General features: G+C 45.7%; 2 protein-coding genes across 3 annotated transcripts; one reads left to right on the forward strand and one right to left on the reverse strand.

Annotated features, from left to right (window-relative positions):
- The first annotated feature begins 7,983 nt into the window (after window positions 1-7,983).
- On the forward strand, window positions 7,984-13,008 carry LOC124696375 (potassium transporter 10-like). The gene is made up of 9 exons (XM_047229117.1): window positions 7,984-8,309; window positions 8,443-8,989; window positions 9,089-9,142; window positions 10,496-10,756; window positions 10,836-10,888; window positions 10,999-11,122; window positions 11,223-11,477; window positions 11,585-11,991; window positions 12,100-13,008. Exons 1-9 carry the CDS (start codon window positions 8,253-8,255, stop codon window positions 12,754-12,756), a joined length of 2,415 nt encoding a protein of 804 aa, XP_047085073.1. The 5' UTR covers window positions 7,984-8,252; the 3' UTR covers window positions 12,757-13,008.
- A 2,007-nt stretch (window positions 13,009-15,015) lies between these two features.
- Window positions 15,016-18,001, reverse strand: LOC124683948 (probable glucomannan 4-beta-mannosyltransferase 9). Of its 2 annotated transcripts, none has more exons than XM_047218362.1 (9): window positions 17,720-18,001; window positions 17,482-17,580; window positions 17,084-17,336; window positions 16,826-16,936; window positions 16,097-16,233; window positions 15,840-15,953; window positions 15,561-15,760; window positions 15,247-15,450; window positions 15,016-15,175 (listed from the first exon to the last, which is right to left on the reverse strand). In XM_047218362.1, exons 1-9 carry the CDS (start codon window positions 17,999-18,001, stop codon window positions 15,016-15,018), a joined length of 1,560 nt encoding a protein of 519 aa, XP_047074318.1. The 2 variants fall into 2 exon arrangements, with proteins under 2 accessions (XP_047074318.1, XP_047074319.1); XM_047218363.1 differs by having other exon boundaries at window positions 15,016-15,201; window positions 15,279-15,450; window positions 17,720-17,980.
- Between the last annotated feature and the right edge of the window lie 8,465 nt (window positions 18,002-26,466).

Raw genomic sequence — 26,466 nt, forward strand, 5'->3', positions numbered from 1 at the left:
GCCCGAACCCCACAAGTACAAAGCTGCAACACACGATCAAAACCAGCACCGCCACCATAACAACGATGATTGGGATGATGGTTTCGATCATGTACAAAGGGTTATTGGTCAATATTACTTTTTTTCACTGGTTAAGGGAAATAATAATAAGGGGATGTTAATATCAGTATGATGCTAAGTACGTCTTGTCAATGTCAAGAGGTATATACAAAAGGAAAAAATAAAAGATAACAACATGCAAGACGTGCATGATCAACTACAACCATCTGCGACACACAGATGATGGGAAAGGTTTTCCACACACACAAAAAAAGACTCCTCCAAGAAGGGATCGGCATGCAAGCGTTGTCGTTGGCGAACATAACCTGTGGACACCGAATCAAGTGTTTTCACCTAGACCAACAAGCCTGAACAATCTTCAAGCAAAGCCTATGACCAAAAAAACCTGTAAACACCATATATCAAGGTACAATTCTTTATTATCAATTTTTTATTTGGTTTCACTTCCTAAGGCCAATATCCAATAGGACACTAAATTCATTATACCAGTTAAAGGAAAACTATTGGCGTGATGGCTGGCGAAGCTTTGGGAAGGCACGGCTACACCTATAAGGATTATACCCGAGGCCGGGGATTCCCCCTTTTCGAAAAAAAATAACGATTATACCTAAAGTGTGTGTTAGAAACGTTCAAACGTGCACTTCGAACAGTAATACACGTGATGGTGGAAGCATAGTTAGCATTACGTAATAAACTGGACAGGTCTACCTTGAGCACGGATCATGCGTAACATGTGTTTGGATTCTGCATCAATCTTCAGTCCCTCATTCCTCATGCACATCAACCTTTTGGGGCAACTTCCACGTTGGGGCCTCTGCGCCTTCATCTACATTTTATACTCCTACGCACTGTAAAAGAATGCCCTTTGGCAGGTCGGCAACCCCAGATCGATGCAATGAGGCTAGACGCCACCTTCTTCATCATCTGGTCTTCATCAGGATCGTCCAAAAGTGGTGCTCAATAAACGTATTTTATGAATTCGGCGATGCTGCGGTGAGCAAAAAGAAGCAGCACAAGGGCGGCCACCACCATACAGGACTAGCAGAGGAGTGCCAAATAAACCATACAGAGAAGAATATGCTCCCAGCAAGAGAAAGCGCAATAATTAGGCCATATAGTATATCTCTATATACAGCAGCAATATACGTTATCACTTCTCCAAGCTACGCATACGTAAGGTATAACGACATGGGCCAAGCCAAAGACATCAGGAGGAAGGTCATCCTCATGCCACCCAGACAAACGGAAGATGGACCAAGTTAATTAGGCCAGACAGAAGGAAGAAAAATAAAGGACCGTGTCATTTCGAAAGAGTCGTTATCGATGGTGGCAGAGAGTATGGCTGCTTTGACATTTGTTTGTGAAGGCTCGTGCTTATTGTACTGCATGTAAGGTTGGGCTTTTCTTTTTGCGAAAGTATGTAAGGTTGGTTGGAGCACATACAAAAAGGATTTCTTGCATATATCCAGAAAGGTTAAATGGCACCATCGATCGTACATTTGTTTGGGTTTTCTGTTTGCTATGGAGAAATCGAGTGCGATACTGTTTCGGTCGGGAGAGGAAAAGGGTGTTTATGATTGCTAAGAAAGGTGAACCAAAGCTTACTTTAGCTATTGGCGCTAAGTAGGAATGGATATGGATGGTACGTGAAGACGTCGATGCACTACCCGATGCTGAATTTTATTCTGGCGTTTCAGGGAATAGAGTGGAGTACTGTTAGACTGCTAGTCTTGTTTTAATATAACAAGCAAGATGCATGATTGGATTTGGGTTGTTGTTATCACTGGTTTGACCACATTTGAGCCTTTTTCGTCTTAGTTGCCCTTGGCGAAGTCGTTTAATCCGAACTCGCTAAGTGCACGGCTCATCTTATTCTGTGTAGCATGAATGATGGGACGGTGGCTCAACAAGGACTCCAATGTACCATGAAGACCTTTCCGTGCCCCTGCCTCGTGCTCCCCTTGGGTCTACGCAAGCCCACGGCGGCGCAGCTACAAGGTGCGACGAAAGGTGCAGCAATAAGGCTGACGGTTTCGGCTGCAAAGGTGATGAACCGTGGGGGAAGAATAACGCTCGTGAGATCTGCGCTATCGGCCATCCAATACCTACAATGTTTTCGCTCGAACTGCCCGAACCTTCATGAATTTACGGTGCATATGTCGTGGATTCATGTGGAAGGACATAAAAGATGTGAAAGGGGACCACTATCTTGTAGTGTGGAACAAGGTGACCTTCCAAAGGAGAATGGGGGCATCGGGATTCCCAATATGAGCCAACGAAACCATGGTCAGCTCAACATTCATGTACCACGCCTAGTCGTGGCCCTTTTTGATGCGGCGAGTAGGACTAACCTTGGCTCGGGAGACATGACTTTGTTCTGGGTGGACAAATGGCTCAATGGCAAGAGGATGGATGAGACTTCTCTGAAATCTCCTTGTTGTCGTTCCCAAATGAAAGATCCAATCTAGGGAGGTTCGTGATGGGCTCAAGGAGGTAGCGTGGTCAAGAGACCGTGGCACTAATGTTGGGATTCTTAGCATGGAAAATAAAAAAAGTTCCTACCACATAGAACGAATAACGATCCAAGATCTAATCTAGCAGATGGTAGCAACGAGATGAGATCAACATACCCTCGAAGATCGCTAAGCGTTAACGACATAAATCTCATGGATGATGTAGTCGATCACTTGCCGCTCTCAAGAGTGCGTAGAAGATCTTGACGGTGCCGCAATCGGGCAGCACCTCTGCACTCGGTCACACGTACGGTGTCGATGAAGACGTCCTTCTCCCTGTTCTAGTAGGAAGCAGAAGTAGTGGATCCTCCTCGGAATCTAGGCAGCCCGACTGAGTGGTGAAGGTGGTGGTGGAGAACTCCTGCAGGGCTTCGCCGTAGCCGTGCGGGAGATATGTGGAGGTGGGTGGCGCTAGGGTTTAGAGAGAGGGCCTAGGGCACCGGCCAAGGAGCCTTTCTGGTGGTGAAGCCAAGGTGTGGCCGGCCCTCCCCTCCTCTCACTTTAAATAGGTAGAAAAACCCTAAGGTCCAATCAAAATCCTCATGGGAGTCCAATTGCAAAACCTACCATAGTGGGAAACCTAGTCAAGGTGAGATTGCCCCTTGTGGTGTGGCCGGCCAAGGTGGTGGCGTCCACCATGGACTCCACCTTCCCACCTTGTGGGTCTGCTAGGGCTGGTGGGACTCCACCTGCCATAATGAAATATTCCGGATGATTTTAGAACCTTCTAGAACCTTCCATAAATTCACCGGATCATTTTCAAACTTGAAATTTGACTTCCCATATATGAATCTTATTCTCCAGATCATTCCGGAACTCCTCGTGATATCCTGGATCCCATCCGAGACTCCGAACGATATTCGAACTCCATTCCATATTTCATATCTATTTAAAACAACATCGAACCTTAAGTGTGTCACCCTACGGTTCGTGAACTATGCAGACATGATCGAGACACTTCTCCGATCAATAACCAATAGCGGGACCTGGAGATCCATAATGGCTCCCACATATTCAACGATGACTTCGTGATCGAAAGAACCATTAACATACGATACCGATTCCCTTTGTCGCGTGATATTTTACTTATCCTAAGTTTGATCGTCGGTATCTCTATACCTAGTTCAACCTCGTTATCGATAAGTACTCTTTACTCGTACCGCGATATGATATCCCTTGTGAGCCAGTCACATGCTTGCAAGCTAATTGGATGACATTTCACCGAGAGGGCTCAGAGTATATCTATCTGTTATTTGGATGGACAAATCCCACTATCGATCCACGCGCTTCAACCTATACTTTCCGAACACTTAATGCCACCTTTCATAACTACCCATTTACGAAGTAGTGTTTGATGTCATCAAAGCATCCATCCGGTGTAGGTGATTAACATGATCTCATGGTCGAAGGATTAGGTTACTATGTATCTTAAAGCTTGAAGCAAAACAAACTTAATGACTTGATCATATGCTACACTTACTATGGGTGTATGTCCATCACATCATTCACCTAATGATATGATCTTGTTATTAATAACATCATATGTTCATGATCATGAAAGTATGATCATCTATTAATCAACAAGCTAGTTTAACAAGAGGCTTACTAGGGACTTTTTTATGTTTACAAAACACATAAGTATTAATCTTTCCGGTTAATAAAATTATAGCATGGGATATAAACATTTATCATGAACACTAAGATATAACAATAACCATTTTATTATTGCCTCTTGGGCATATCTCCAACAACTAACCTCATGAAAGAGGGGTTGCAAGAGTTCTTCCTCGTGTGGGATATTGTGGGATCGATCAAGTTGGATGCACGGACGGACGGCCGCTTGGCTTGACGATGGGAGAGCAACGGTGTGTATCGATGGGTTTCCTGGTATATCGGGTGTCCTGGGCCAAGGCTTAACACATCACTCCGGTTGACTTCCTAACAAACACGAACCCGGAAGAAGTCACCTATCCTCCCCCCCCCCAATGGCCTAGGCGTAGGCCTCAACATGGAGTTGATGAGAAGAACGGCCAAACGAGGTCATCACCCCATCACGACGAAGACGAGAAATGATTATGTCCTTGCCCTCATATGTCACATCCCGCACAATCAAGTACGGGGATGTGTACGGTGTAATCATGACATCAACAAGACACGCATCACTACTCTGTGTCCGGCAAGAATAAGAAGATTGTACGGTTGGAGATGTTGCATCCTCCGTGTCCATGAGCGAGGCAACCCCTCTGTTTTATAAATAGGTCCCTTCAGCCGCATGGCCGGGAAAGGGCCGATCTTTACCTTATTCCATATTCACGCACACCTAGCTGAGTTCCTACCGAAGCCGACACCCTTTTGAAACACTCGAGCACCTGACATTCCAAGCAATATAAACCACCCAAAAGTACTACTATTACCAACGGTCTATTCCTGGGGCCCAAACCTGTATAATTCTCGCGTGTATCTGAGTTTGTTACCCCATCATATCGTGGTCAGGAAACCCCCACCTATATACAAATTTATCATTGGAAATCGAAACCCCGACATGCACTCCTCCCGGTGAGCTTATAAGACCTTGTTCGCTCGCGTGATCAAGGCGGAAGGCATGGAGCATGTCTGGAGATCACGAGCCCCACAGGGATGTTGGTTCTTCGTTTGGTTGGTTGCCCGTAACTGTTGCTGGACGATAGAAAACTACAGAGACGGAGGCCCTCGCATCCGGCGGCATGTCCTCTTTGTGATCGATTGCGGGAGACGCTGCAGCGCCCTCTGCTGGCTGCATAGCAACGGGCGAGTATGTGCTTGAATCCTAATTTGCTTAGGCAATTGTTCTAATTTAGCAAATGTTAGATAATAATATCCGTGGGACGGAGGGAATACTAATTTGCTTACGCAATTGTTTTGCAAAAGTCGCTTAATTCTCTTATTTCGAGAGAAAAAAGTCGCTTAATTGCATGCTGGCCCTAATCCTTAAACACGCATCAGCCATATAAGTAGCCAGGCCACGCGCGCTTTCACCAAATCAAGACGCAGTTGACACGGGGCGGCCGAACCACCTCGACGGAGCAAAACTCCAAATGAATAGCCGGTAGTGCCGTCCAGCATAGGCCACCACGTCCCGTCCCCATCCGTCCGCCGGAGTCGGGGAAGAAAGAACAGCACGAGCGAGGCTCGGCGGAGCCAAAGTGAGTGAAATCCACTTCCGACGAGTCGCCGCCGTGTGGCCTCGTGGCGTCGCGTCGAGCCGTTGGGTCGGGTGCTGGGTGCAGGACGTCTTGTGCGTGCGCGTCCACTACAGTCTCGCGCGCGCGGTGCGGGGCACGTCACTGTTTATGTCGCCACCGAGCAGGGTCCCGCCTGGAGGTTGACGCTGGGTGGACAATGTCGAGTGAGAAGCGCACTCGCATATCAACCGCGCTCTGCACGGCGGCACCACGTCTGTCATGGTACCAGCCTAGTATCTCCTTGCGATGACCGGGGCTGGCCAAGTGGAGTTCTCCGTGGGGTCATCGCTAGATCGTTTGGTTCTTCTCACATTGTAGGCTTGCACGCTGTGACACTACCGGCTGGATTCTATGCGGAGACGCTTATGACATAGTAGCACGCACCTTTCTATGCTGGCTACAACATTTTATCTTGTTCATTTTTTGAAGGTTGTAAACTTGATACTTCTACGCATGTGAAAAGTTATGCGGAAAAAAAATGCCGTACCCATGTTATTTTCGGTAACATGTGAATTTATATCCCCGCAAAAAATAAATGTGAACACCTGCACCGCCGCGCGAGTGGTTCCGTGCTGTTGCCATACTATGCAAAGTGATACAGAAATGTTAGTTCCGATGGAATACATTCGTGGGTGATTTTTCCTATGTTTTTTTTTCAAAATAAGATGAATTTATACTTTTCTCGGTCTCCAGAACACGAGATCAAATGTACATATGTTGAACCTTGCATCTTTCTTCTTCTCGCAAGACCAACTTGGCAAGGTTGTTTCTCGCAGACAAACAAAAAACTTGGCAACATTGTTGCAACGGGTAAGGCAAGAAAAACAAGTGCTCCTACTCCTGTCCATAATAAGCATCATGGTTTTAATTCATACTTTTATAAAAACTACGACTTTTATTATGGATTGGAGGGAGTACATGTTATCCTAAATTTCAGCATAGAACATACGATCATCCGCGAACTCTAGAAACTTGTGAACTTTAACATGGACTTGCCGAAACCGCATGCACCACATCGTGGGTTTTCTAGAAACATGCATGTCACCGTCACGTCATCAAACAATTACAAAATAGACGGCCAAAAGACACATTACAAAAAGGGAGTTTATTGTTGTTTTCACGCATGTCTTACGTACACTAACAACTTTGATGGCGTGTGCATTTTCGTGATGGACGGACATGTATTATATGCGTTACAACCCCACAGAATTGGACGGTTATGAATGGTTTGAGATTGTATCTTGCAAGCCGAGACATTTGGAAGGCAACATGACAATATTTCGACGTGTTTTTCTACCATTAATTTACTTCGACAATTTTTTTCCGTTAACAACATTTTGTAAACTCATTGATGTTTAATTGGGCAAAAAAAATGGATACACAATCAATCGTAAAAGGTAGTGATGCCCTTAGGTGCCAACATCTCAGATATAGTAGTATAAACTACGGTTTGAATCTTTCTAGTTTAGTGCAATAATAGCAAACATGATTGACTACGGGTGTACTTATATAGTACTAATTTTCAAAGTATCCATCTGCCTCACATGACTAGGACATGCTTCCAGCCATACAAAAACCCAGAATAATCTCACAATCTCTCACCTGGTGCAGCAAGTGGTGAAACTGCCGCTATCGCTCAAAATCATCAAATTCACGTCAAACTAATACCGCACACAATATAGTACAAGCATGCACAAAATGCTTACTCCATACACGTAACCTCTGCATTTAGAAACAGTTGCATCTGAATAAATTAACCTAATAAATGTTTGTAGCCATTTCCTTGCCTTGAAGATTATGGTCTGACCGGCAGTACACATTAATTTTGCCTTCCCCTCTTGCCTTGAAGATTATGGTCTGACTGGCACTACACATTAGATTTTTTGCGTATACTACTTTCACAGATACTCATCCTGAAGATCTAAAAACGAGTAATGTATATCTACAAACAGAGAGTAATATCTAGAAGATATACAAAAGGGGATAAAATCCCCAAGAAGCCACATGGAGCATCTGCAGACGATGAGAGGAGTCAGCCACAGCAAAAACAACAAGTAGCTAACAAGTAGGTAAAGTTTCCTTTTACAAAAGAGAAACCAAAACAAAAACGCTGCTTTTGCCCATCAATTTCATGGTGTTTTTTGCGGTTTTGCTCCTCCTGCCCCACTCCCTCCACCCCACCACCTCCTCCATCCCATATTCCAATCTTCCCTCTCATCTTCTTCCCTGCCCAGCCTCCTGCGCACGCTCACGCCATCGCCGCCTGCCCCCGTTCTGCTGCCTTGACCACCCTTAAAAAACCTCGAGAACTCCAAATATATCCCACCTAATCCCACCTCATTCGCGTGCTCATCTCGCTACGCCCGACAACCCAAGAACGTCACACCACCGAATCCCAACGCTCGACTCCCCCGAGTAGCCACTGCCTCCCTTGCTTCTGCGAGGAGAGAGGAGCAGAATGAAGAGCCCCCCTACCATGGATCCTGAGGCGCCGGGCACTCCTCCGGAGACCACGGTACGGCGGCGCCAGTTCCGTTCTGGTTCTCCAAACCTTCGATCGACGGTGTCACCAATCTTTGATGTCACGGTTCTTGCCGTGATCCTTGTTCTTGGACTCTAAAGATTTTGTTTTGGTTTTGTTTTTGCAGGAGGAGAGGCAGCAGGGGAGGAAGAGGCGGCTGCCGTGGCGGATGACGCTGAGCCTGGCGTACCAGAGCCTGGGCGTCGTCTACGGCGACCTCAGCACCTCGCCGCTGTACGTCTACAAGGCGGCGTTCGCGGACGACATCCAGCACTCGGAGACCAACGAGGAGATCCTCGGCGTGCTCTCCTTCGTCTTCTGGACGCTCACCCTCGTGCCCCTCCTCAAGTACGTCTGCGTCGTCCTCCGCGCCGATGACAACGGCGAGGGCGGCACCTTCGCGCTCTACTCCCTCCTCTGCCGCCACGCGCGCGCCGCGCTCCTGCCGCCCGGCCGCGCCGCCGAGCCGGGGGACGACGACCAGGACGTCTCCGACTCCAAAAAGTACCTCGAGTACGGCGGCGGCAATGCCACCGCGGCGTCGGGCGGCGCCGCCGCCAGCGTCAGGCGCGTGCTGGAGCGCCACAGGGTGCTGCAGCGCGTGCTGCTCGTGCTGGCGCTCGTCGGAACCTGCATGGTCATCGGGGACGGCGTGCTCACCCCGGCCATCTCCGGTGCGTCTTCTTCCCGATCGCCCACCTCTTCCTGGTATTTCTGGGATGTTTCGTTATGGTGTCGAATGCTGATCTGGAGATTGTGCTCTGTTTCTGCAGTTTTCTCCGCCGTGTCCGGGCTGGAACTGTCCATGGAAAAGGGACACCACAAATGTAAGGATCCAATCATGGCCATGGCCCTCTTTCTACTATTGAATTCTCCTCACAGGAGTCCAAATTTGTCTTCCCTGTCCTGTTAGGCACACTGTTTCTTGATTCAAGTTCTGAACTAGTAGTAGATGATGACTCAGGTCAAACTCCCAATTTTGCTGACGCAGTGCTATAACTCCCCTGCTATTAGATTATTAGTTTCATGTCAAAGATTGCTTTTTTACCTAATTTTTTTTACCTTGGATTATGTCATGCCATGGTAAGACAATGTGGCGATCCAGTTAATTTATCGACTTGTCTGCGGTAAACTGGGCGTGATGTGACCTGCAGTTTGCTTCAGGTGACTGAAACTGCGGATGTTGAAAGTTAACTGCAAGTCTACAAGGACATGAACGAATTGGCTTAGCCAACTCAGATGATCAGTTACGTGCCCGGCTGTAGAGGTGTATATCCAGTTTTGCACTTCAGTTTTGGGAAGGTATTTGGCAGAGCATGATCATGGACAGGGATGCGTGGTTATCAAATTAGGCAAGTACTGTTACTAGCCATCACATGGCTAACAGTTGTTATGAGCAGGAAAATAGACTATTTTTCCTGGTCATTGATGGCTTCTACAAATGGTACACACATGAGTTGTGTGGAATTGTAGTTGGAGCCAAAGATGCTATCGTTTAGTTCATCTTCTGCTGGTACAAGAAACAGAGAGAGGGAACAGATATGGTAGCAAATAACAAGGTTCAGAAATCAGTGAAAATTCAACCTATGCTGATCCTGAAGCAAAGTTAACATGTCATGCTCCATTCTTCGTTTCGGCACCAATAATTTAGCCTATCCGAACTGAACTTATGCCTGCACAGGAAGGTGGTGTGGGTATCAAATAAGACAGTACTGTCACTTGCCATGACATGCCTAACAGTTGTTATGAGCAGGAAAATAGACTAATTTGCTTGTCATTGGTGGTTCCAATAAATGTTACTTTTCAAGTGGTGGAGGTATGGGATTGCAGGTGGAATTAAGGATGCTCTTCATCTAAAGCAGTTTGTTTTTTTGCTTCATGTTTTGTTGGTCGAAGAAAGATCAACGGAACAAATATGATACCAAGTAGTAAGGTTCATAAATCGTGGAAAGTGAAACTAGTACTGAAGCTGGAAAGGAAGTTAACATGCGATGAATTCTCGAATTCAAAACAGAGGAACTTCGTTTTTTTTCCATTTTCATACCAATAATTGAGCTTTTCTATACCTAATTTATGCCTGCACATGTATACTGTCCTTTATGCTGATTCTTTCTTGGTATATTTATCCTTCTCTATCTAAAATGCATTTCTAATCGTATTTTGCTATTGTGATTCTGCAGATGTGGAGCTACCTCTTGCTTGCTTCATACTGGTTTGCCTGTTTGCACTGCAACATTACGGCACTCACCGGGTCGGATTCCTGTTCGCTCCGATTGTGATAGCATGGCTTCTATGTATAAGCTCGATCGGTGTCTACAATATTTTTAAATGGGAACCTCATGTATATCGAGCGTTATCTCCGTATTATATGTACAAGTTCTTGAAGAAAACACAGAGAGGAGGTTGGATGTCCCTGGGAGGAATACTTCTATGTGTAACTGGTACTATGCTCAGCAACCATTTTTCAGTACCTTTGATCTGTGTATCATGTCCTCTAACATGAGTCCTTTACTCTTTCAGGATCTGAAGCCATGTTTGCAGATCTGGGGCATTTCAACCAATTGTCGATACAGGTGAAAAGAAATGGCTGCTGCATGCTCAAATTTTTAGCTCCAGTGTAGTGTTTCACTACAGAAGCAATACTGCTGAATTATTGTCTCTGATACCTGTTTCCTGGATGCAGATTGCTTTCACTTGCATGGTTTACCCATCACTGATCCTTGCATACATGGGCCAAGCTGCTTATCTGTCTAAGCATCATATCCTGGAAGGTGACTACAGGATCGGATTCTACGTGTCTGTGCCAGGCAAGTCATGTTCTTCAGATCTTCCATCAGAAGCTAGAATAATATTATATGGTTCTCCTTGTACTGTATTTTTAATGTTTGCAATTCTGTCTTTATCCAGAGATGATTAGGTGGCCCGTTCTGGCAATTGCCATTCTTGCCGCAGTTGTGGGTAGCCAAGCTGTTATCACCGGCACATTTTCGATGATCAAGCAGTGCACTTCTCTAGGCTGCTTTCCTCGGGTGAAGATCGTGCACACTTCCGCCAAAGTACATGGGCAGATATACATTCCAGAGATCAATTGGATCCTGATGATACTCTGCTTAGCCGTAACCATTGGTTTCAGAGACACAAAACACCTGGGCAATGCATCAGGTATACCATGTTAATAATTCATTGACACCTTGATAACGAATCACCCTATACCCTGCTAAATTGACCTTATACATCTGAATGATATGCGGTGATGTTTCCTTAAACAGGATTGGCTGTAATAACTGTCATGCTGGTCACAACATGTCTGATGTCGCTGGTGATAGTTCTGTGCTGGCACAAGAGCATATTCCTCGCCATCGGGTTCATCGTGTTCTTCGGCACAATCGAGGCACTCTACTTCTCAGCATCACTCATCAAGTTTAAGGAAGGAGCCTGGGTCCCCATTGTCCTCGCATTCTTCTTCATGATGGTAATGTGCATCTGGCACTATGGCACCATCAAGAAGTATGAGTTTGATCTCCAGAATAAGGTCTCCATCAACTGGCTCCTCAGCCTCAGCCCGAACCTCGGCATCGTCCGTGTCCGCGGCATTGGCCTCATACACACCGAACTCGACAGCGGCATCCCTGCAATCTTCTCCCATTTTGTCACCAATCTGCCTGCATTCCATCAGGTATGTACACAGGATTCTTCTTCTTCTGAAGCTTGATCGGATTGCCTTGTTCAGACATTCAGAAGTGTGTTGACACCTACAATATCTGATGATGATGATGATGAGCAGGTGCTGATCTTCATGTGCATCAAGAACGTGCCGATACCGCACGTCTCGCCGGAGGAGCGGTTCCTGGTCGGGAGGATCGGGCCCAAGGAGTACAGGATCTACCGGTGCATCGTCCGGTACGGGTACCACGACGTGCAGATGGACGACCAGGAGTTCGAGAAGGACCTCGTGTGCAGCGTGGCGGAGTTCATCCGCTCCGGCGGCGGCGGCGCCGGCGCATCCAACCCCAAGGCCAACGGCGCGGTGGCGGACGAGAAGGACGAGGAGCGGATGTCGGTGGTCGCCTCCGGCAGCATGCGCATGCTGGAGGAGGACGGCGTCGGCGCGGCGGGGAGCACGGTGGGGCCATCCCGCGCCGGCGCCGGTGGGGAGACGGGCGTGAGGAAGAGGGTGCGGTTCGTGCTGCCGGCGTCGACCCCGCGGCCGAACGCCGGCGTGGAGGAGGAGCTGCGGGAGCTGACTGACGCGCGGGAGGCCGGCATGGCCTTCATCCTCGGCCACTGCTACGTCAAGGCCAAGAGCGGGTCCAGCTTCTTCCGGCGGTTCGTCATCAACTTCGGCTACGACTTCCTGCGGCGGAACAGCCGGGGCCCGACCTACGCCGTCACCGTGCCCCATGCCTCCACCCTCGAGGTCGGCATGATATACTATGTCTGATGATGAATCTGATGATCTCTGAAGAATATAGAAGAAAAAACAAAAACAAAAAGCTAGAGAAAATGAAAAAGATACAAATTTTCAGCTGTATATGCTAGATCTGTATGAGTTTTTTATGTATATGTATGTAGCATGTTTGTCCAGTGTATTGTTCCCTTCTTCTCCTTGTAACTAGTACAAAGACGCCATTAGAGTGGCTGAGAGAGTCAAAGAAGCTCTGCTACAAAAATAGAGTAGCTGTGGTTGGTTTCCGTTGGCCATGGACTCGATTAGCCTAGCACGAAAGCTGAGATCTTTCTGCATCGCGGGAGAGCTATCTGAGGCGGTGAGTCTCCTCCACCGGAGCGCCGTGCGCCCCGTCCCAGGCGCCTACGCGCTCCTGCTCCAGGAATGCGTGAACCGGAAGGACGCGAGGGTCGGCAAGAGGATCCACGCGCGCATGGTCGCCACCGGGTACAGGTGCGGCGACTACATCGCCACGAAGCTGCTCATCTTCTACGCCAAGATCGGGGAGCTCGGCGTCGCCCGGACCCTGTTCGACGGAATGCCGACCAGGGGCGTCGTGGCATGGAACGCGCTGATATCCGGGTGCACGCGCGGCCGCTTGGAGCCGCAGGCGGTGGAGATGTTCGGCGCGATGCGGGCGGAGGGGCTGCGGCCGGACCAGTTCACGTTCGCGTCCGTGCTCTGCGCGTGCGCGAGGCTCGCCGCGCTGGAGCACGGCCGGCGCGTGCACGGCGTCATGGCCAAGTCGGGGGACATTGTCGCTGGCAACGTGTTCGCCAATAGCGCGCTCGTCGACATGTACCTCAAGTGCAGCAGCGCCGAGGACGCGCGCCGGGCGTTCGCGGCTGCCCCGGAGAGGAACGTCACCATGTGGACCGCCGTCATCTCCGGCCATGGACAGCACGGGCACGTGCGCGAGGCGCTGGCGCTGTTCCAGCAGATGACGCAGGACGGGTTTCGGCCGAACGACGTGACGTTCCTCGCCGTGCTCTCGGCATGCGCGCACGGCGGGCTCGTCGACGAGGGGCTGAGGCACTTCTCCTCCATGCCGTGCAACTACGGCCTCACACCGAAGGCCGAGCACTATGCCGCGGTGGTCGACATGCTCGCAAGGGTCGGCAGGCTCCGCGACGCCTACGAGCTCGTCAAGAACCTGCCGGACAGCCAGGAGCACTCGGTGGTCTGGGGCGCACTGCTGGGTGCCTGCAGGAAGCACGGCGGTGACTTGAAGCTGGTCGAGCTCGTCGCGCAGCGCTTCTTTCAGATGCAGCCAGGGAACGCCGGCAAGTACGTCGTCCTGGCGAACACCTACGCAGCCTGCGATATGTGGGACAGCGTGGCCGGTATGCATGAGGCCATGAAGTCGCTTGGCATTAGGAAGGACCCTGCTTGGAGCGCCGTGGAAGTCCACGGGAAGAAGCACTTCTTCCTGTCCAGAGACACATACCACGACGAGTGCTCCGCGATATATGAGGCCTGCAATGCATTGGCCCGTACAATCACGGAGCATTCCATGCGACCTATGGACGGCATCAGCCATCGCAACTGGTCAGAGATGTGAATAAATCCTTGTGATTTGTTGAGTCGCCCGCAGGCCTTGTCGTTTGTGAGCAGTTCAGCTGAATCCATGGACTGAGAGGCAGTACTACCTAAATGTTGAAGCGGGAGTTTCTAAATGAAACAGCCATTCGTCCAGTGAACTCGGACAAGAGATAGAACAGTTGATCTCCGGAAGCAACAAATACAGGTCAGCTTGTACTATACTAACAATGTTTGTAACCCACAGTTGCTTGAAGTTACATTTCCCATATGCATTTGTTTATTGCACTTAACATTGCCAGCAGAGATAAAAATTTAGGGTAAATGAAATAACTGAAGATAAACTGGTAACAGGTACATCATTTGTATCTATCCTAGATGTTCCCAGTTGAGGCATCAGACACTTTATTTCTTCTTCTTCTCACAGCAAAACCTTGCCTGCTAAGTATTAATGAACAAGCCCGTTTTTGTTTTTCTGTTGGACAACTGATGAAACATCAGCAATTTCCTACGGTGCTACTAAACAGTCTACTTGATCATCAACTATCTTGAGTACGTCACAACACATTCCTAGCAGCTAAAATACACTTACATATCTAAGTCTTGTCTTCCGGTGCTGTTACACTGAATCTTTTCTGACAACATTACACTCAAGAGAAGGCTGCTTGTTCTTATTTTCATCTGGCTGCCATGCCATGAATTGGAAATTCATAATCAGTGCGGGACGAGTGTCCCGACATATCCCATGCCGACGACGAAGAAAGCGGTGGATTGCATGAAAAGAAATATATAGTAATATCCTTTCCCAAACAACATATCGTAGCATCCACAAGAGAAGATATAGGCTGCAACACCAAGCTCCAAAAGATGCAACCTGATTCCATATCGATGTTTAGGTACGATAGTTGAGAAATACAAAGGGATAACAAAATTATGATAATGTACCTTTCTCGTATCTCTCTTATCTTCGTCCGTAGCTTCCTGGAAGCTTTGCTTTGTAGTTTCATCTTCATAATATCACCAAGCTTCTCTGTCACCACCCACTCGTTCACCCTACCTGCCTCCAGTAGACCAATGAAGGTCGCCTTTGTTCTATGAATTGACATGACATTCTCAAACAGGACCCAAAAGATAACCAAGTGAACAGACCTGCATTAATTGATGATATTTCGTGTTAATATGTGTTGTCGCTATCCCAGATGTCAGAAAGTTTATTTTCGTTTTTAAACAAACTGCATGGATGTTCAGAGGATTGTCACCTTGGAGTCCCAACAGCATTGAGAAGGGTGATAATGGTTGGAATGTAGACGTAACCCCACATTGGTATCTCAATCTCAGGAACAAAGACTGTGGCTGGGATAACAAAGCAGTAAAACACAGAGGTCAAAATGTGGCCGATGATCTTGCGCACGAAAAAGAAGTTGTAGATGACATAGATTCTCTTCCGAAGCGTCACTCTCTGCATCAATATCAATAGCTTGTTAGCAACATATTCTATCTGCAACCGGAATTTTAAAATATGGCTTTGTGCAAATGACCTTATTTCTGACAATCTCCATGAACATTTTCCTGAACAGATTTGCCGGCCCACACGACCATCTATGTTGCTGGTACCGAAATGCTTTGAACGTACTTGGGAGCTCACTTTTTACCTGAAAGTAGCATCTGTAAGTTCAGCACTTGGCTCTTGCATTGATTTTGGATCTTAACAATCGCGTAACATACAAGCAGTGCTAAGTGGTGCACTTGATGTTGCACGAATTGATAGGCTACTGGAGTACTGGTGCATATTTACCATGAGATCACCAAGGTACACAAACTTCCATCCTTTGAGGCTTGCTCTGACTGCCAGATCCATGTCTTCAACCGTGGTTCGGTCCTTCCAGCCTCCTGCCTCATTCAGAGCTGATATGCGCCACACACCAGCAGTTCCTGTTCGACATATATCTTGCAAGTTAAGAAGAAGGAACAGAGGATGCTAAGTGGGACTGCTGCTAAAATTCATTGCCAAGAATGTATTAATATCTAGTTACTCCAGATATATTTCTGGAGAATTTGATCCCTTAGTTGTGTTTCCATAATTTATTATCTACAAAAGAAAATGTGAGTATTTTCTCGGATGACCAACTGCTCGATGTCAATGTTGTTTGTGCAATTTATGAATTCTGCCTAAAGGTCCTCTGATCTGATTGGCACCTTTGTGTGTTCTATTCTGTTGCACCTTGTTTCCTTTGTCGTTGTGGAAGAACTGTATGCTCTATTTTCTTGAACATAGAAGGCAAAAGGTAGAATGATACAATTCCACATGATTTTATGATGTGGTGCCATTTTATTCTGAATGGCTATGAAACACAATATCCTAAATTCCTAATACTAATACAAGCACAACTATATTTTTTTTATCAAAGAAACGGACCAAATCACACAAATGTGAAAGGAGATGCAGAGAATGCATATGTACTGAGAGTGAGATCAAGTTTCAGCATTGAAGAGAGAATTTATATGTACTGAGACGAAGCTTTACCGTTGAAGCCAAAGAAGGCATAAGCGGAGGATCCAACTTCTTGCTCCACTTTAAAGTGGTAGTCCAAGGACATCTCCTGCATCCGTGTCATCAAACATTCATCTGCATTCACTGTTCAGACAGAAGCAGCAGCAAAAACAAAAGCAATGTCATGTTCGTGCAGAGGAATTTCGACCAAAACAAGTAGGGGTACCATGTAAGAACTAACAAAAACATCCTAGCAGCAATGCCAAAGCTACTTGTGGCGTAGGTACGTACCGAATCTCCATCGGCCTTGGACGAGGCCGATCTCGGGGTTGTGGATGAAGAAGGGCATGGCGCGGCACAGGAAGCTGGGCTCCGGCTGGAAGTCGGCGTCGAAGATAGCCACAAAGTCGCAGTCGCGGACATAGCTGTGCTTCATGCCCTCCTTGAGCGCGCCGGCCTTGTACCCCCGACGGTTGTCCCGGATCTCGTACTTGATGTTCACGCCCTTCCTCGCCCACCGCTGGCACTCTATCTGCACCATCTCCTGCAGGTGATCAGAAAACAGAAGAATCAAAAAACAGGAGCCAATGCATTTCGTATTTTCCTGAAATGGAAAAAAATGAAACCAGGATCTATACATAATTGGATGAGTTTGGTCACATGGTTGGCCTCGGCCGGTTATTCTTTACCTTGATAACGGGGTCCGTGGAGTCGTCGAGCACCTGGATGATGATCCGGTCCGACGGCCAGGACAGCCCGCACGCCGCCCCGATCGACAGCTGGTACACCTGCAACTCAGCCGCCCAAATAAGGTACGGAGTAACCACGGACGTACTAACAGACTAGTGTCATTGCATGGCAGCAGCAGCAGCTAAGAAGAGTGTACAGGACAGCGGTGTGTGTGGTCAGTCCGTCAGTAGTTCTTACCTCGCGCTCGTTGTACATGGGGATCTGGACGAGCACCATGGGGTAGGCGGCGGTGCCGAGCTCGGGGTCGTCGTCCTCGCGCATGGGCTCCCACCGCCACTGCCGCTCGGGGCGGCGGCCGAGCAGCCGCACCGCCGTGATGACCACGGCCATGTACACCTTCTCCACGAACAGGATCACGCACATGGCGAGGCAGACCGCCACGGCCGCGCGCAGCAGCGGCACGATCACCGGGCCACGCACCTGCCGCCACATCACGGCGATCTGCTCCGCCGCGTCCATGGCAACGCACGCCCGCCCCTCCTTGCCGCGAGGCTCGAGCTACTAAAATGGCAGCTCGACTGGAACGTGGCTGGCAGCGTGGTGTTGGTAGTGGGAGCTTGGGCGGGGTATAAAAGGAGCCAGAAGGAGGAGCACGGGGTTTTGCCGGCTAGCCGCAGGGTACAGACAAGGGGTGGTTGATTTTCTTTGCAAGCGAGTGCTTGCTCACATGTGAGTATTTATGAAGTTTGAGGTGTAATAAATTGCTTGATTTTGGTATTGATTGCGCAGTAGTATTTTCGATCCAAATATATTGCACAGTGTATCTTTTTTAATTGTGCTGGTTGTTGGTGAGGTGTCGTCTCTTGGCTGTAACATTTATGTGTGCATTCACAAATCGAACTTTTGGTATGTTTGGTGTAAATCTTTTGACCAGTGTTTTTGTTCGCATTTGGATTGTATATAATTCGATTTAGTGCTTTTATGAGGCATATTTGGTTGTACTCTACCCATTGATGTTGGATGTGCTCTTGCATTGGCCAATTAATGATTTACTATTATTTTCACTAGGTCTTAAAATCTAGACAAAATTGCGCAAAATATCTTATGAGTTAGTATATTATGTATTGTATACATGGAGAAAGATATGATCTGAATTTAGGAAATTAAAATTTTGCATATCCTGTTCAATATTTTATGGTAATCTCATTTGTGGTGACCTTTTGACGGATGTGAATTGGTCGTACCCATTGAGGAAGTATCATATCTGTCCACATTCTCCTCACTGTAATATCATGTACAACTTTGTTTTGTTGTTGTATTGCCATTTGTGAATTGCATTTTACAAACATGTTTTCTCTTTGTAATTTGGATGCATCATTTAGATCTGGTCTGACATGTAATATATTTATTTAATATAGATACATACAGTAGATTATCTTTGTATGATGCGAGTATGATTTAGTGTTGTAGGATATCTAAAGATTACATTCCGAAGATTTCGTGGTCCTGTAATTGTTTCCTAATACCACATATATTTGTATGGGATGCGGACGACTAGCAGACTAGCTCACAGTGGGTGTTACTTTCTGGCATGCACTATAGCACCGTTAGAAAGGACACACCGAGCACACGATGCACCCATGAACCTACATGTATTTTTTTTCTCCACTTCCATAGCAAAGATTTCGAGATGCTTTCCACAAATCTAAAAACTTCTAGAAATCCAACCATTAAAATTCTCCTTTATATCCATTTTCGTGAAGTCTCAACTTTCAATAAATTCGAGATAAACATCATTGTATATGAAATTTTTTTAAAAAAATCACATCCATGTCTATTTTTCTTACACTATCACGAATTTGTTACACTGTTTATCAACTTCTCAAAATTTTAGGAAGGCAATTTGAAAACTACCTAACAAAGTTTTAAAATTTAACACATTATTGTGGAACAAAATTTAGAAATTTTGTTTAATCTTCTAAAACTGCATACATATTCAGAACATTAAAAAAAAGGAAAATATTGTTCTAAAAAACTGAGGAAAATAAAGAGAAAAACAACGGGAGCCCAACTCTTCCCTACCTCCTTGGCCCATGGCGGTGCTGCGGCGGCATGACTTCAGGATGTGGTGGTGAGTGGTGACCGGACCCCTAGGTAACGAGGTGGTGGCCCAACCCAATGGCATGGAGGCAGCCTATTGTGGAGCGCAAATAATTCCAATCGCAACCACGACACGAAGTATCACGCATGCATGGGTCACGGTGGAGAACAGCCGGCGGATGGACGCCCAAATAGAAGCATTTCATCACCTCTCAGGGTGCAAGTTTGTGTTTGTGGACAATGTTGATGGTTTGAATGGGAAGACGGAAGGATAAGGTTTGACGAAATGGCTCACGAAACTGGTCAACCATGCAAGAAAGGAAAGAAGCAGACTATGTGTGTGGTTGAGGATTAACCGTGCACAGGGTTGCCCGGGGAGATCAAACACTGTTTTATTCATGCACTAGTATTGATGCAACACAAAGTTGATTTGGCGGTTGATGTGCTACCAAATTTTCTTGCATTTTAAATCTGCCAATTCATGTTTTCAGCACCTCGTACACTCTTGTTGTAGTCTATCTCATATTCATCTCGAGAGATTTGCATTTGGTGATTAACATACTCCTAGGACTTTCTTGCATTTGGAAGCTTAAAATTAACTTCTTGAATAAATATTGCGCATGAAAAATAAACGGGTTCACCAACACCCACTTGCACCGTCCGACGCGAGTTGCTAGTACATGTAACAATAAACAAACAAATAGTAGTGCCTGCCACTTGCAAACTCTTCCTCTCTTTCCACTCTCTTACATGTCCTTTTTTATTATTTTTAGTTTGAACTTACTAGAAAATATTCTATATGAAAAAGGTTTGTATCTTGAAAAGTTTAGAATTTAAAGGTTTACAATATAGAATTTCAAATATCCTATAAGTTTCGAAATTATGATTTTTTGGAAGTTTCTAATTCGAAAAGTCTTTGAACCTTTTGTAAGTCAATTTTTTGAAATTTATTGAAGTTTAAATTTTCCGAAAGATTTAAATCTGAAAAAAAATCGAATCATTGATATCCTAAGAGTTGCATAGATTTTATGAAAGTTGGTACTTCAGTTTATAAGAGAGACCAAAACTAGAAATTACCAAAAAAAAAAGGAAAATATAAGAATGTAGACATGCCAAAATGGAAAGCACCTGATTTTGATGATGCTCGTGTTGGCCCGTGAGTTGTGCTAGCTCCCCAGCCACGACTTTTATTTGTAGCATGGATCTGCCCTCAAGATTTTTGTTTGGTGCTTAATGTGAAACCTAAATTTTCATCCATTTGGAAGAATGCAGTTAGCAGATAGTGTGCGCTTGTTTCAGTTTGTAATATTGATCCTCTCTAAATATCAACCATACCCATGGGCGGAAGTTCACTTTTTACTCATTCATGTAGACATACTTGGCTCCAATCTGAAACATTTTATAGGTAAGCCAATCCACTTTTGGTTTTGCATGTTCAAGTTTGGAGTTTGAGAAGATTTATATGGCAAAAGATAGAAAAGTAGTGACTTCCTTTTTCTTATGGGCAAGCCAATCGGTTTGTGGCTTTAATTGACCTAGCTTGGAGTAATGGAGTATGAGGGTATCCATATGGAACAAGATAGAACATAGAGGGTTCCCTTTTATTTTGGGCAAGGCAATCCATTTGTGCTTTTGCTTGTTCTAGCTTGGAGTACTTGTCTGGAAACTGAAACATTTCATGCGGGTTTTAATTGTTCTAGCTTGGAGTATGAGAAGATCATTGTGGCACAAGATAGAACTTAGTGGCTTCCCTATATTTATAGATGGACTACAGGAGTATTTCTTTTACTGAAAATGACTCGAATTGATTTGTTTATTCTCCACCTACCTTTACTTTATTTTAAATTTTCTTATTTTGAATAATTGTATTCTTCATTCGTGTTAATGTTTTGTATTTATAACCTTACAAAAGTAAATATAAAAAAATAAAAATATCCTTGTGATACGCCCGACTTAGGGGTACGTGTCACAAAGATCTTGGCTAGTTAAAAACTGATTTTTTTTTCTTTGAGACACCCCCTTCAAAGTACTTTATGAATTGTAAAGAAAACAAATCAGTCAAGAAGTTAACCCAGTTCAATTGTTTAGGGAGTAGTTGTATGACCAACAATCCAGGTTCAAGTGCTCATAGAAAGGAACTTGGTTTCTTGTTACTTCAAAACAAAATTGTTGTAGCTCAATTAACAGGCAGAAAACAACAACTATTGTTGAGAAACGCTAAATATGATTTTCCTACCATATCTTAGTAAAATTCTCATAACATTGGCATCAAAGAGATAAATGAAAATGTGGCCCAAAATGTTGATGATGTAGCGGGCGCTTTACTTTCATCCTCTAAGAATGAATGGATGGAATTTTTTTATTATTTCTATGTTCAGGGAAATGAAGAATGTTTTGAAATCTCTTATTTGTCTAATATGTTGATGCATAGACTCTAAAAACATGCTCTATACTCACCGATCTCATAAATTCCTAGCAACAAAAAAACACTTATATATCTATGTCATATGTCTTGCAGTGCTCGTACATACTCTAAAGAGCTCGTAAATAAAGAATCATCATCAACCTGTTTAATAGGATTTATAAACCCTAGCCAGCTATCACCAGCAAGGTATACCAACCTTGATAGCACCCATGTATAATGATCTGCTTAAGATGTGTTTCACCGAAACCATATAAACTCTAGATGCTGATGAATCCAACTTTGTTGTGATCCATCTAATCCTTAATCTACTTGGAACCATAGAAAACCATAGAATCCCACAACCATAATTATCATACTTGTTCTTTAATAAAGAATAGGGATTTCTATTTTCGTGCCCTCGGCTCCTTAGTTGTACTCAGTTTTCCCCAGATCCTTAGTTTTTCCTCAGTTTTCCCCCCCTTGTCTATAACCCGCAGAAAGAGCTCGGACGGAAGGAATTCCGTTTAGTTGACGTTGGTTGGTGCCGGCAAGTGGGGCCGCTGTTGGTGCCCCGCAGTGGACACGTCTCCACTTATCCAGATCATCGTGGGACCCACAACTTGTCCACGTTAGCGCGCCGGACCCACAGCCTACCCGAGTGACCGTTGCAAAATGGGAGCCCGAGCTAGCCCCGTGCCCGTGCCCGTGCCATTGCTTCCCCTTTCTTTCTCCGCGCCCCATTGTTCTTCTTCTCCGCCGCCGGCAGCCCTTCTCCGGCACGCGGGTGATGTCTAGTTTCTCTTCGACCTCCCGTTCTTCATGGCCGCAGTATGGACCCGTGCCTTTGACAAGATGCCCTGATCGCCCACGCCAGGAGCCTCGAAGCGGTCGATCCGTAAGACGGACGAGAACGGCAACCGTGGACGTGAGTTCGTTGCATGCGAGAGCTTGCCATATAGAGAGGGGGATAAGGTTAGATCTCGCTCCAATTTCTCTCGTTTTCTCTCGATTTTCTTGTTATTCCCTCGAATTTGGGATTTAGGGTTCACGTTGTTGTTTTCAGATCTTGAAGAAATGCAGGCATTTCGAGTGGATCGATGTGTACGTTCGGAGGCTTCGGTTGCGGGAATCAATTGGCGCTATTGGGGGCGCAATTTGGGAGGGGGGGACTTGCTGTAGAGAATGCGGCGGAGAGAGGAGCCGTTCCGATTAGGGACCTTCCGATTATGCCTAATGCTCCCAATGCGGAACCGGTGGAAGTGAAGGGAGAACTGAAGAAAATGAACAAGCGATTAAGGCAGCCGATCGAGTTGAAGAAGCAAGCTAATATGATGGCTGGTTGTTTTTTTTGTTGTATAATTACGATCGGATTCTTATCATTGCTCACCCGGCGCTAGAAGTTGTTACAAGGGATACCTTGTTACAAATCCATTATTCAGTTACATGTACTTGTAGTTGTTTTCAAAGTTAGTGTGTGCATTCACCGAAATTACCAACTATATTCCCTAAAAGAAAAGGAAAGCTAAAGATAGTTGATAATTGTTAGAGGGGTGACAAATAATGCAATCCCCGAAATCCGCAAATATGTATGCCTCATGTTTATACCAAAATTATACCACTTTTAGGCCTTTCCAAAATACCAATACCATATCCCAAACTATATTCCCTAAAAGAAAAGGACAGACTAAAGATAGTTGATAATTGTTAGAGGGGTGACAAATAATGCAATCGCCGAAATCCGCAAAAATGTATGCCTCATGTTTATACCAAAATTATACCACTTTTAGGCCTTTCCAAAATACCAATACCATATCCCAAACTATATTCCCTAAAAGAAAAGGACAGCTAAAGATAGTTGATAATTGTTAGAGGGGTGACAAATAATGCAATCGCCGAAATCCGCAAAAATGTATGCCTCATGTTTATAACAAAATTATACCACTTTTAGGCCGTTTCAAAATACCAATACTATATCCCAAACTATATTCCCTAAAAGAAAAGGAAAGCTAAAGATAGTTGATAATTGTTAGAGGGGTGACAAATAATGCAATCCCCGAAATCCGCAAATATGTATGCCTCATGTTTATAACAAAATTATACCACTTTTAGGCCGTTTCAAAATACCAATACCATATCCCAAACTATATTCCCTAAAAGAAAAGGAAAGCTAAAGATAGTTGATAATTGTTAGAGGGGTGACAAATAATGCAATCCCCGAAATCCGCAAATATGTATGCCTCATGTTTATACCAAAATTATACCACTTTTAGGCCTTTCCAAAATACCAATACCATATCCCAAACTATATTCCCTAAAAGAAAAGGACAGCTAAAGATAGTTGATAATTGTTAGAGGGGTGACAAATAATGCAATCGCCGAAATCAGCAAAAATGTATGCCTCATGTTTATAACAAAATTATACCACTTTTAGGCCGTTTCAAAATACCAATACTATATCCCAAAGGGACCCTATCCCAAACTATGTTCCTCATGTTTATTCTCCACCGACGAGAGAGAGAGAGAGAGATGGGTGGCCACGAAGAGAGAGAGAGAGAGAGAGAGAGAGGTTGCCACGAAGAGACGGATAGGGGTATACGCCCGTTAGATCGGTGGATCAACGGTTCGTGGAGTCGATCCGTGTGACAACGGCTCAACCAATCAGGATAAGTTTGGGCTTCTCGAGCATTTGTGACAAGTACTTGAGGGCAAAACTGAGTAGTACTAAGAATCCAAGGGCACATAAATAGTAAATAGACTAAGGGATTCAAACAAAAGAATTACAAAATGAAAAATGTGTGTTTTGTACAATATAATTCATATTGGGCTACATCAAATTATTTGCAATTCAAATATACATGAGTGTGACAATTATGGCATCATTTAGACAAACTATGTTTTGGGAAAGATGTTTTGCAAAGGGGTTTGGGTGGAAAACCATGCATCTTCATAGCTACACTAGTGATTACTGAGAAGTGGCAATTTGTGGTAAAACTTGATTTATATATGTTTGTTAAGGTTTTCTAGGCTGGCAGAGTTGCGTAGGAAGACTCCATGAGTAGTTGCCACTATGTTTTTATTTTTTTGGATTTTTTTGCGCATGAAATGACTCAATTAGCTATGTTAATCTCATTTGTTGACTCTCTGTTGACCAGCTACTTGAGGGTAAAACTGAGTATATTGCACTTGCCGGTCTAAGTCCTCGAGGGGAAAACTGAGTACGGATAAAATTTCTGTATAAGGCCCGAGGTTATAACCGAGTACACCAAACGTCCCAGGGTTAGACTCGTGTAGCGGTGCACGCTGCAGCCGTGCATAGCGGACGCGTGTTGCGGTACACGCCACCTTCGTCTTTATAGAGCCCCTCTTTCTCTCCCTCGACGCACGTTCTCACTGGCTCACTGCAACCGCCTCTCCTGTCCCATCATCTTCTCCACAACCGAAGAAAAACCCCGAAGAAAACCGCCGGCGATGGAGAAGAATGAGATGCCCATTGTCGGCGCATCGGCCGCCGCCCCCGTCCAGGCCCCTGTCGCCGCTTCCAACGTAGCAGCCGGCGCATCGGCCGCCGCCCCGTCCGAGCCCCGTCGCCGCTTCCAACGTAGCAGCCGGCGCATCGGCCGCCGCCCCGTCCAGGCCCCCGTCGCTGCTTCCAACGTAGCAGCCGGCGCATCGGCCGCCGCCCCCGTCCGAGCCCCCGTCGGCTGCTTCCAACGTAGCAGCCGGCGCATCGGCCGCCGCCCCGTCCGTGCCCCCGTCCATTGGGACCCGTACGAACCAAGTGCGAGTACGACGCGCCGAAGAACCCCTACGACACCACCATCGTCGACTACGATTCGGAGGTAACCCTTTGTTCCCTTGTTCTTATCTCATTTCAATCATTTTGTGTTAGATCTAGCGTTATTACGGTTCGTCTGTTCCTAGTTCAATCCTTTTGTGTTAGATCTTGCGTTATTACTCGTTCGTCTCTTCCTAGTTCAATCCTTTTTTGTTAGATCTTGCGTTATTACTGCTCGTCTGTTCCTAGTTCAATCCTTTTGTGTTAGATCTTGCGTTATTACTCGTTCGTCCGTTCCTAGTTCAATCCTTTTGTGTTAGATCTTGCGTTATTACTGTTCGTCTGTTCCTAGTTCGATCCTTTTGTGTTAGATCTTGCGTTATTAGTGTTTGTGATTTGCTTTTGTTTCAGATTTGTGCCGATGATGATGAATATTTGGGCATCCCTAAATTGATTCAGGGTTTGGTCGAGTAAACAATTGGTGTGTACAAATTTGTTGTGCATGATCTTTGGTTTACTTACTCAAATCCTGGATATAAGTGTGTCCAATGTAACTGAGGCTACCTCTTTTTTTCGAGCCCATATTATCATGCATGATTTTTTGTTCACTCTCTGTTCAATCATCGTTGCAATTGACTCCGTGTTTTTTGCACGATCTTTGGTGCTACGTGACAGGTCGAGAGCAGCGACGTCGACGGCCGACGA

The sequence above is a fragment of the Lolium rigidum genome, chromosome 1 (assembly GCF_022539505.1).
Source record: "Lolium rigidum isolate FL_2022 chromosome 1, APGP_CSIRO_Lrig_0.1, whole genome shotgun sequence".
Classification (NCBI taxonomy): domain Eukaryota; kingdom Viridiplantae; phylum Streptophyta; class Magnoliopsida; order Poales; family Poaceae; genus Lolium; species Lolium rigidum.